This window comes from Hemitrygon akajei, chromosome 32, assembly GCF_048418815.1.
Source record: "Hemitrygon akajei chromosome 32, sHemAka1.3, whole genome shotgun sequence".
Classification (NCBI taxonomy): domain Eukaryota; kingdom Metazoa; phylum Chordata; class Chondrichthyes; order Myliobatiformes; family Dasyatidae; genus Hemitrygon; species Hemitrygon akajei.
This window is the reverse complement of record NC_133155.1, coordinates 21,757-34,097: the sequence shown is the minus strand read 5'-3', so window position 1 is coordinate 34,097 and position 12,341 is coordinate 21,757. Positions and strand designations below refer to the sequence as shown.

General features: G+C 41.0%; 1 protein-coding gene across 1 annotated transcript in view; it reads right to left on the bottom strand.

The window, feature by feature from the left end:
- The window catches only part of LOC140719667 (serine incorporator 1-like), a 55,696-nt gene that overhangs the window by 25,022 nt on the left and 18,333 nt on the right, over positions 1 to 12,341 (bottom strand). Inside the window, exons 3-5 of the mRNA XM_073034453.1 lie at positions 9,857 to 9,936; positions 6,928 to 7,065; positions 6,161 to 6,330 (exon numbers count right to left, since the gene is read on the bottom strand). Of these exons, the coding sequence (XP_072890554.1) occupies positions 6,161 to 6,330; positions 6,928 to 7,065; positions 9,857 to 9,936 (388 nt within the window). The remainder of the gene's footprint in view (positions 1 to 6,160; positions 6,331 to 6,927; positions 7,066 to 9,856; positions 9,937 to 12,341) is intronic.

Sequence of the window (12,341 nt, the reverse complement as noted above, 5' to 3'; positions counted from 1 at the left end):
AGACACTAGCAATGTGCAAGAGGTCCATGAGTGTCAGGGAGCAGGACTGAGTGCCATTGCTATTTCAAAGGAAAAAAGTGCAAGGCAAACTCAAAGGTCTTAAGGTGGATAGGTCACCTGGGCCAGATGGACTACATCCCAGAGTTGCTGAAGAGATAACAGATACATTGATCATGATCTTTCAAGAATCATTTGATTCTGGCATGATCCTAGAGGACTGGAAGATTGCAAATGTCAATCCACTCTTTAAAGAGGGGAGGAAGGCAAAAGAAAGGAAATTATGGGACAGTTAGCCTAACCTCAGTGGTTGGGAGAGTCCTGGAGTCTGTTATTAAGGATAAGGTTTCAAGGTACTTGGAGACTAATGATAAAATAAGTCAAAGTCAGCATGGTTTCTGTAAAGGGAAATCTTGCTTTGACAGATCAGGCCACATTTTATGAGTAAGTAATCCAGAAAATCAGGTAATTACAAAAAGTTCACAAACTTTTTCTTACAACTATATATGGAAATATTGAATAGGTTAGGATTTTATTCCTTGTAACGTAGAAAACTGAGAGGAGATTTGATAGAGGTATAGACAAGCAGCCTTTTTCCAATGAGATTAGATGGGATTACAACTAGAGGTCATAGGTTAAGGGTAAAAGGTGAAAAATTTAAGGGGAATATGAGGGGAAAGTTCTTCACACCTAGGATCGTTAGATTGTGGAACAAGCTGTCAGCGTAAATGGTGCATGTAAATTTGATTTCAATGTTTAAGAGGTTTGGATTGGTACATAGATCACAGAGGTATAAACAGCTACAGCCCAAGTGCAGGTCGATGGGAGTAGACAGTTTAAATGGTTCAGCATGGACTAGATGGGCAGAGGGGCCTGCTTCTGTGCTGTACTTTTTGTTTAATACTCAATGACTGTATAATTTTATAACACCTCCATAAGGTCACTGTTCAGCCTTCTTACAGTATGTGCAAGGGAAAAAACACTATCCAGTCTCTTCTTATTATTCAAGCCCTCCATGTTCTGGTATCATCCTTGCAAATCTTTTCTGCACCCTTTCCAGCTTAATGGCATCCTTCTTATAGCTCAGCAGCCATAACTACACATGACGCTCCAAGTGTGGTCTCACTGACATTTGGTACAGTTGAAATATGACATCCCAACTCTCGTACTCAAATTCCCTAACCAATCAAGGTAAGTATGCCAAACACTTCCTTTACCACAATGTCTGTGTCACCCATGTTACTACAGTCCTCAATCTTTCTTGTACAGAACTCTCCAGAATCAGCCCATCTGCTGTACAAGACCTACCTTGATTTAATTTACCAAATTGCCAAACTTTACACTTGTCCAAGTTAAAGACCACCTTTATTCCTTAACTCCTACCACTTGCAATAAAGGCCAGAATGCTGTTTGCATAAATATAATCAATGCAAAATACCTTTCCCTGTTTTCATGACATTAAAAAACTGGTTGTATCTTTAACTGGAAAATTGCGAATGCTACTCTACTCTTTAAGAAAGGAGGAAGGCAGCAGAAAGGAAATTATAGTCCAATTAGCCTGACCTCAGTGGTCAATTGTTAAGGATGAGGTGATGGAGTACTTGTTGACACAGGTCAAGATAGTACAAAGTCAGCATAGTTCCCTTAAGGGAAAATCCTGCCTGACAAACCTGTTGGAATTCTTTGAGGAGATTACAAGTAGGATAGATAAAGGGGATTCAGTGAATGTTGTATATTTTGACTTTCAGAAGGCCTTTGACAAGGTGCCACACATGAGGCTGCTTACTAAGTTAAGAGCCCATGGTATTACAGGAAAATTACTAACATGGTTAGAGCATTGGCTGATTGGAAGGAGGCAGCGAGTGAGAATAAAAGGATCCTTTTCTGGTTGGCTGCCAGTGACTAGTGGTGCTCTGCAGGGGTTGGTGTTGGGACCACTTCTATTTATGCTATATATCAATGATTTAGATGATGGAATAGATGGCTTTATTGCCAAGTTTGCAGATGATATTAAGATTGGTGGAGGGCAGGTAGTGTTGAGGAAATGGGTAACATGCAGAAGGACTTGGACAGATTAGGAGAATTGGCAAGAAAGTGGCAAATGAAATACAATGTTGGAAAATGCATGGTTATGCATTTTGGTGGTAGAAATAAAAGTGTAGACTATTTTCTAAACAGGGAGAAAATCCAGGAATCTGAGATGTAAAGGGACTTGGGAGTTCTTGTGCAGATCATCCTGAAGGTTAACTTGCAGATTGAGTCAGTGTAGAGGAAGGCAAATGCCATGTTAGCATTCATTTCAAGAGGTCTAGAATACAAGAGCAAGTATGTGATGCTGAGGTTTTATAAGGCACTGGAGAGGCCTCACCTTGAGTATTGTGAACAATTTTGGGCTCCTCATCTTAGAAGAGATGTGCTGGCATTAGAGAGGGTTCAGAGGAGGTTCACAAGGATGACTCCAGGAATGAAAGAGTTATCATAGAAGGAACATTTGATGGCTCTGAGTCTCTACTCACTGGAATCTGGAAGGATGAGGGGGGGATCTCATTGAAACCTTTCGAATATTGAGTAGATGCGGAAAGGATGTTTCTCATTGTGGGAGAGTCTAGGACAAGGGGGCACAGCCTCAGGATAGAGGGGTGCCCTTCAAAACAGAGATGCGGAGAAATTTCTTTAGCCAAAGGGTGGTGAATTTATGGAATTTGTTGCCACATGCAGCTGTAGAGGTCGTTGGTTGTACTTAAGGCAAAGATTGAAAGGTTCTTGATTGGACATGGCATCAAAGGTTACAGGAAGAAGGCAGGGAAATGGTGTTGAGGAGGAGATTTTAAAAAAAGGATCAACCATGATTGAATGGTGAAGCAGACTTACTGGCCCAGATGCCCTAATTCTGCTCCTATGTCTTATGGTCTAACTATTTTCGTCTGATAAAAGGTGTAGTGACAATGATATGATAGATGGCCAAACATTCTGCTTAAATGTTTAATATATCATTCTACAACACAGAGAAATTAAAAATCTTAGAAATAGAGAAATACAACTATATATAACAACAGTTCTGCTCCGTACACTCTACCTACTTTTCCAAATCAATTATAGGCAGTATTTGAAGACAAAGAACTTATTCTTGGGGCACTGCACTAGTTCCATACATCCAGCCTGAAAAAGGCTACCTTATTCTGACTCTGTTTTCCACGTGATAACCATGTTTTAGTTCATGTTAACAATCTCCCCAATAGTGAACTCTCACCTTCTCCAACAGCCATTTATGTGGTACCTGAGAGTATATTTGGATTTCTAAAAGGTATTTAGCATCTACAGTTTCTCCTCTATTTGCTCTGCTTGTATTATCCAAACAGAGCTCCACTAAATCTGACAAATTAGATTTTCCTTTCATAAAACTACATTGATTTCATTTGACTCACTAAATTTGTCTAAATGATTAGTTAATTCTTCCTTGAACCTAAAACTCCAATATCTTGCCAACAACACTGCAAGGGCAGGCCATCAAGTCCCAAAGACCTTTCGAAACATTACTTTTTCCAAAATCCAGCATGAAGGCTGATACAAAGTATTATATCTGCCATTTCCAACCTAATAAAATTTCAACTTGTCCATTTTAATTTCCACACAAACATGTTCCACTGCTCTCTATCATTATTTACCCACCTATTGATGCCTTCCTTGATTAACAATGCTCCAATATGTTATTCTCCCTCCTTTTCCTTTTTGCCTACTCTTTTAGAAAATGGAATAACTAAGAATACTGAATTCACAGTTCTGGACACCCTACAACCCAGGTTACTAATATTTTTGGTCTCTTCCTGTCATACTTTAATTCTCATTCCCAATTTAATAACCTGTGCACCTCACTTTTGATTTATTAAACCTCCTGTCACTAGAATCCTCTCCCCCACTAATTTGTTTCAAGCTGTCTATAATCTTATTTAAGCTCCTTGTCAGAACAATTGTCTACACACAGCTTGTTCCTCCCTTATACTGGTGCCAGTGCCCCACGAACTGGAACACATTCCAGTCCCACAACAGCCTTTAAGTCCTATCTTTACTTCTCTAATCTGACGCATCCTCTGGCAATGGGAAAATAATAGATGAACACGTGGTCAAAGCAGTTTCAACAGTAACTATCGAAAGGGAATTGAAAAGAAACAGGTGGAGGAAATTCAGAGAATAGGATTAATTAAACAGTTCTACCAAAGGTCTGAAGCAATCACGATGGCACAATAGACTCTTTTAAGTACATTATCATTTCCAGCATCAACTTTTTAAAAAAATCTAATTAGCTGTTATAGTTCCATGCTTCAATTAAAAAAGGATATTCATTGTTTATGAGATTAGCTTTTTATCAAGCAAACAAAAAAGCCTATGAACATTTGCCTGTACAGCACAGATAGACCTATCACTGAGCCAGAGAATTACAAAATGTATCTCTAAATGTAGCCAATAGTGCAGTTTGGAATTACCAGTTTAACCTGGAATAGATTTTAGTTTCCCACGATTTTATAATGGATATTTCCCAGGGTTACCACATTTTTCATTAAAAGCTCACAGCCACTTGCTAAGGTTGGCTGAGAAATTTAGAAGAAATTCTGAATATTCAGTCATCAGCTGAATGACACCGCTGCCAGCACTTGAACAGCAGTAAGTATTTGAGCTTCTTAGTACTCAAATGCTGGTGGAAGAACACTTATTCACTGTGCTCCTATGAAGCACATATGAGCAGAAAGTGTGAAATACCCATTACAAAATTTCGAACATTTAGGTGCCACTGTTAGCATGATGCTATTACAGCTTGGGGGATCAGAGTTTGGAGTTTAATTCCAATGTCGTCTGTAAAGATTCTCTATGTTCTCCCTGTAGAATGCATGGATTTTCTCTGGGTACTCCGATTTCCTCCCACAGTCCGAAGACGTACCGGTTAATAGGTTAATTGGTCATTGTAAGTTGTCCTGTGATTACGCTAGAGTTAAATCAGGGGTTGCTGGGTGGCACAGCTCAATGGGCCAGAAGGGCCTGTTTCATGTTGTACCTCAAATAAATAAAAAATATCGTTAGTACTCAATTGGCTACAAAGTGTGCTAAGGATCTCCAAGCTTATCAATAGCACTATACAAATTTACTTCTTCATACTTCAGATTGACACTCCATTGAATTAAGAGGGTTGGACTGATTGCACTTGAAACTTCAATCCAAGTTCTTCCTCATACTAAATACTGGAGGAACTTAGCAGGTCAGGCATCTATAGATGGGAGTAAACAGTAAACATTTGGACCAAGATGCTTCAGCAGGACATGATGAAGGGCTTCAGCCTGAAACATCGATCTGTTTATTCCCATCCATTGATGTTGCTTGATCTGCTGAGATCCTAACATTTTGTGTGCGTTCCGCTGGATTTCCAGCACCTGCAGAATCTCTTGTTTATCCAAGTTTTTCTTCCAGCTTATGATTTTAATTTTGAATGTGATAGCTTATTTTCCTCATGATAAACCTCAATCTGTAGTGAATCACATGCTCAGGGAGTTGTTTCCACTGGCTACTACTAACTCTTGGTTAAGAAAAATAAAACTTTATAATGTGTGAAAATTGCTTATACTTGGTAGAGGGATAGCACATCTCAGGACAAAGAATACACGTGTTCAGAGGCAAGCTTTGCTCCTCAGAATTAAATTCACTACTCACTTCAAGACCAGTGATAGGATACAGTATGTGGCACAATATTATAACTATTAACTGCAGGTAACTAAACACACTAAAGATTTTAAAGATGGACAAAAATGTTGAGTGGCATTCGGGAGTACAATTTCTCTTCAAGTAACCCCAGAATGTAGAAATTACTTGAAGTACTTAAGGGACGCAAAGACTAGTTAGACTACGCTAACCTCAACCAACTAAAAAAAATTGAACTTAAACCTGGTGGAAGACATGCAATTGATTCTATTGAATCTACAAAATAAGCTTGAACAGCAATTTATGCTTTGATATAATACACTATCATGCTTACACTGACATGGTGACCTTAATTTGGCAAAACATCCCAAGACCTTTCAGAGAAGGAAGCTTAAGAAAAGCTGTCATGAAACAGATGATGAATTATTTGTACAAGTAATCCACACAATGACTACAAATTCATGTTTTGTTTTCTTACCTGAACCTTTGGTAAGATGGACACAACAGAGACAATGACGCAGAAGATGATATTCAGACTTATGAAGGCTTTATTTATTGCACAGTCATCAGGCTTAGTATAAAAAACATAGAAAACCACTACTGCAGCCAGTGAGACAAGATAGTTGAAGGCCGTACATATAAGTAAAGCTGTAACAGAAGAGCAGAGAAGATGTATAAATGAACGTAGTAACTTCAAAAGTATTTGTAACCTAATGAACAGAAAATGTAAATGATCTGGAAGTGACCTCTCTCTACTAATCATACCTCACCACTAACCTAATAGAGCTAATTGACCTAGTCTCTCCTAACTCTCAAACCATCCAGCCCCAGTAATATCAGTGCAGATGGTTTCTGCACCCTCTCTGGCTCAAACACTTCTTCCCTATAGTATGACAATCAGAGATGCACACAATGTTCGAAGTGCAGTCTCACCAACACTCTGTACACCTGTAGCATGATGTGCCACCTCTTGTACTCAATGCTCCAACAAGGATAAGCCTGACATATGTATTCATTGTCATGTCTAACTGGGTCCACATTATAAATTACCAACACAATGAGCTAAACTTCAGCTGCTCCATTTCTTTTAGGCAATTGGCTTTAGTATAATGAGGATTAAAAGAAAAATAACAGAAATTATATTTGTGTTCAAATGGCTAACCTCTTATTAAATGCTGCTCTGCCTTCATACACACAGATAAAGAAAACAAGAGGGAATAAAATTAACTATTTATTTTAACATACCAGCAAACCAGCATCTGCTGTTGCCATCTTCCATGTTCTGAACCCACGACTGACTCCAGGAGTGAGCAAAATCGATAAGAAGAATCAGCTGGATGAGAATAAAGCAGAAAGCTCCAACCACACCAAAGTAGAACCATACTGAAGAAAACAAAAATAAAGAAATAACTGGTGAAGAAAGACAATACTGTCTCACCAATGACTAAAAACAATATGCAGCATTTCACAAAAACATATAGTTAGGATGGGGAAGGCTTCGGGAGTAAACCTTGAGGAAAAATCTGGAGCTGGAGTTCCTAACGCAACACTTATAGTCACCTCTGGATGTTTCTCAGCCTGCACCGAGTTAGCTGGTTTGTGAAGTTGCATTCAGGATCTTTAAAAAAAATCAATTCATATTCCTTTTCCTGATTTGATAATTGATTTTGAAAACTGAGTGCCCATGGATTTAGAAAGGGGCGGAAGACAGAAATGGGATTGTCATGGAGATGTACAGCACAGAAAAGTTCCTTCAATCCACCATGTCAATACTGACCTTTACACTAATCCCATTTGGAATCATTGAGAAGTACAGCACAGAAACAGACCCTCTGGCCCATCTAGTCAATGCCAAAACCATTTAAACTGCCTACTCCCATAGACCTACACCAGGACCGTAGCCCTCCATAGCCCTACCAAACTTCTCTTAAATGTTCAAATTGAGCTCACATACACCACTTGTGCTGGCAGCTCATTCCACACTCTCACAAACCTCCGAATGAAGAAACTTCCCCTCATGTTCCCCTTTCAACTTCTCCCCTTTCACCCTTAACCCATGACCTCTGGTTGTAGTCCCTCCCAAACAGTGGAAAAAGCTTGCTTGCATTTACCCTAACTATACCCCACATAATTTTCTATACCTCTATCAAACCTCCTCTCAATCTTCTACTTTCTAAAGAATACAATCCTAACCTATTCAATCTTCCTTTATATTTCAAGTCCCCCAGACCCAGCAATATCCTCGTAAATTTTCTCTGCATTCTTTTAAACTTGTTTACATCTTTCCTGTAGGTCGGTGACTGAAACTACACACAGTACTCCAAATTAGGCCTCACCAATGTCTTATACAACTTCAACATAACATCCCATCTTCTGTACTCAATACATTGATTTATGAAGGCTAATGTGCCAAAAGCTTTCTTTACAACCCTATCTACTTGTGACGCCACTTTCATCTAATTATGGATCTGTATTCCCAGATGCCTTTGTTCTACCACACTCCTCAGTACTGTAAGACCTACCCTGGTTGGTCCTACCTAAGTGAAAAACCTCGCACTTGTCTACATTAAATTCCATCTGCAAACACGAGGAAATCTGCAGATGCTGGAAATTCAAACAACAACACACACAAAATGCTGGTGGAACACAGCAGCATTTTGTGTGTGTTGTTGTTTAAATTCCATCTGCCATTTTTCAGCCCATTTTTTTCCCGCTGATGCAGATTCCTCTGCAAGCCACGACAGCCTTCCTCACTGTTCACTACACCCCCAACCTTAATGTCATCTACAAACTTGCTGACCCAGTTAACCACATTATCATCCAGTTCATTGATATAGATGCAAACAACAAAGAATCCAGCACTGATCTCTGTGCACACCACTAGTCACAGACCTCCAATCATAGAGGCAAGCCTCTGCTACCCCTCTCTGGCTTCTCCCACAAGGCTAATGTCTAACCAATTTACTATCTCATCCTGAATATTGAGCAGCTGAACCTTCTTTATCAGCCTCCCATGTAGGACCTTGTCAAATGCCTTACTAAAGTCCAAAAGGACAACATCTATTGCCTTGCCTTTATCCACTTTCCTGATAACTTCCTCGAAAAACTCTTAGAGCCATATCCACCTGTTCCTCACCTATTCAAGACCTTTCCCTTGTAATCTCCTTTAAACCTTATTTCTCTCACTTTAAATTTATGCCCTCTTGGTTTTGATTTTCTTACAATGGGATAAGATTCTATCTACCTTGTATAAGCTTACAGCTTTATGCACATTTAAGAGATCACTCCCTTTTGTTGCTGCTCGGAAAATATGTCCAATTTACGTAATCTTTCCCCATAACTAACGTCCTTCAATTCTGGAGATATCCTGAGTGAATCTCCTAGGCACTTGCTCCAGTGCAATTATACTCTTCCTATGGTGCCAAGACCAGAATTGCACGCATTGTTCCAAGTGTGGCCTAACCAAGGTTTAGTACAACTACAACATGACATCCCAACTTAAAATTCTATGTGCCAACCTTTGAAAGCAAGCATGCAATATCCTTTCTTTAGCCCCCTATCAACCTGTGCTGCCACTTTCAAGGAACAATAGACTTGAACCCCAAAGTCCCTCTGTTCATCAATTATCCTTGGTCCCCTACCATATAGATATGTGTGACATAACCCTATTTGATTTCCCAAAAGTGCATCACCTCTCAGTTGTTAAGATTAAATCATATCTGCCAATGTTCCACCCAACTATCTATCCCATCTATGTCTTGTTGTAGCTTAAACAATCTTCCCTGCTATCCATAACACCACCAACTTTCATGTCATCTGCAAACTTACTAATCATTCAGTTGTTCGAGCCTGTTCCACATAGATTGCAGAAGGAGAGAAAAAAAATAGGCTATTAGGGTTATAGTTTTAAACTTACTTCACCCCAATACTTGCATTAGAGGTGAAAATATAAACAATCATTCTGTCCATCATCTTATTTTCACAAACCTGAAGAAATTAAATATCCGATTCACTGATTGCTGGTCTACATACTAATGGACTGAACCTCATGAAGAGAACAAATGATGATTGCTTGCTTTTTACTAATTTTAATATAGCCATACGATATATTAAGTTATTACAAATAACTATTATATGAATTTCTTTGCATAAAGATGATTTTTTTTTACAATACCTGTTGTAAATGTCCCTTCAGGAATGAAGAAAGCACCAACAGTGATTCCCACCAAGGCCAGGAATTTGAAGAACCAGAACCTAGAAGAGCCATTAGAATCATTATGCTCTCAAATGAAATATGCTCATTACCACCAATACGATAATCCACCAAATAAAGCTTGTTTAAAATAGAAAGAATACACGTAACAACAATGGAGCAGGAATAGGCCACCTGTCCCTCAAGCTTGCCTCGTCATTCAGTATGATCATAGTCCATCTATGCTGGCCTTATCTCCTCTTCTGTGCCAGCTCCACCATATTGGAAAACTTCAGGAATTAAGGATTATCTATTGCCACCTTAAATATATCTTTGGCTACCACCTCATTCTAGGGCAGAGAATTCCAGAGATGCACTACTCTCTGGAAAAACATTTCTACACTCTGCTGTTATAAATTACTGGTCTCTTATCTTGTAACTATAACACTATTTATAACTAATAAATTTACCTGATAAATTATTAATTTGGGTACTATAATCATAAAAATGTATGGCACTGAAACTAGCCCTCTAGGTCCATCTTATCTACACCAACCATGATGTCTATCTATATTAAATCCATTTGCCCACATCTCTTTACTCTTATGTACTTGTACAAATACCATTTATAGGCCAGTGAGTCTTACTTCAGTGATTGGTAAGTTGATGGAGAAGATCCTGAGAGGCAGGATTTATGAACATTTGGAGAGGCATAATATGATTAGGAATAGTCAGCATGGCTTTGTCAAAGGCAGGTCGTGCCTTACGAGCCTGATTGAATATTTTGAGGATGTGACTAAACAAATTGATGAAGGAAGAGCTATAGATGTAGTGTATATGGATTTTAGCAAGGCATTTGGTAAGGTACCCCATGCAAGGCTTATTTAGAAAGTAAGGAGGAATGGGATCCAAGAGGACATTGCTTTGTGGATCCAGAACTGGCTTGCCCACAGAAGGCAAAGAATGGTTGTAGACGGGTCACATTCTGCATGGAGGCCAGTGACCAGTGGTGTATGTGCCTCAGGGATCTGTTCTAGGACCCCTAGTCTTTTTTTTCAAATATCCTGGATGAGGAAGTGGAGGGATAGGTTAGTAAATTTGCTGATGACACAAAAGTTGGGGGTGTTGTGTATAGTGTGGAAGGCTGTCAGCGGTTACCAGGGGATATTGATAGTGTGGTGACCCACTTTCTGCTCAAGCGAACCGGCTCACAGATAGCCCACGCGTGGGGAGAGACTTTGATAATGCACCTCTGATGTCATTTCCGCCCGGAGAAGACGGGAGTTAGGGATTAAAAGACAGCGCCGCGAAGTTTGAATAAGCTAGTCTCGAAACAACTTACCAACTGCGTGTCGTTGTTTCTAGCTCTGTATGTAGTACATCGCTACATTGGTGACCCCGACAGTCAAAACGGGATTTGGACCAAAGATGACCGACTCTTCATCTGTTCACGCAGTTTCGCTAAAACTGCCGACTTTCTGGACACTGCGACCACACGTGTGGTTTAGCCAAGCAGAAGCCCAGTTCCAGATTCAGCAGATATCTTCTGATTCCACGCGTTACTATTACGTGGTGAGCACCCTTGACCAGGAGACAGCCGCCCAGGTTGCGGATTTCATACAGTCGCCCCGGAAGAAGGCAAATATGAAGCATTCAAAGTGCTGCTCATTGGGACCTTTGGCCTCTCACGGCATGAGCAAGGTGCCCACCTGCTGCACCTGGACGGTTTGGGAGACAGGCTTCTGTTAGCATTAATGAACGAGATGCTGGCCCTGGCTGACGGACACAAGCCCTGCCTCATGTTTGAGCAAGTGTTCCTGGAGCAACTGCCCGAGGACATACATCTGCTGCTGGCCGACGCAGATTTCAGTGACCCCCCGGAAGGTGGCGGCCCGGGCAGACGTGCTGTGGAAAGCCAAGAGGGAGAGCGTGGCGTCCGTCAGTCAGATTACCAAGCCACACGCCCAACAGCAGAGCAGACCAGGTCCAGCAGTGGGGTACGCACAACACAGAGGCAGGAGTGAGGAGGACAGTGAACAGTGGTGTTCCTACCACCAGCGGTGGGGCACAGAAGCCCGCCGTTGTCGCCCGCCCTGCAAGGGCCAGCTGCCGCTAATGGCTATGGCAGCTGGCCACCAGGACAGCCTCTTTTATGTCTGGGACAAACAGTCGGGACGCCGCTTCTTGGTCGACACCAGAGCGGAAATCAGCATCTTACCACCGACGGGGTACAACACCCGCAACAGGAAGCTAGGACCCACCCTGAGGGCCGCAAACGGCAGCACGATACGAACCTACCGCACCCGCACAGTGCAGCTGCAGTTTGGCGCCAGCGGTTCACGTGGGACTTCACACTGGCCGCCATGGCCCAACCACTCCTGGGGGTGGACTTCTTGCGAGCTCACAGCCTGCTGGTCGACTTGCAAGGGAAAAGACTGGTACATGCCAAGACTTTCCAGACGTTCTC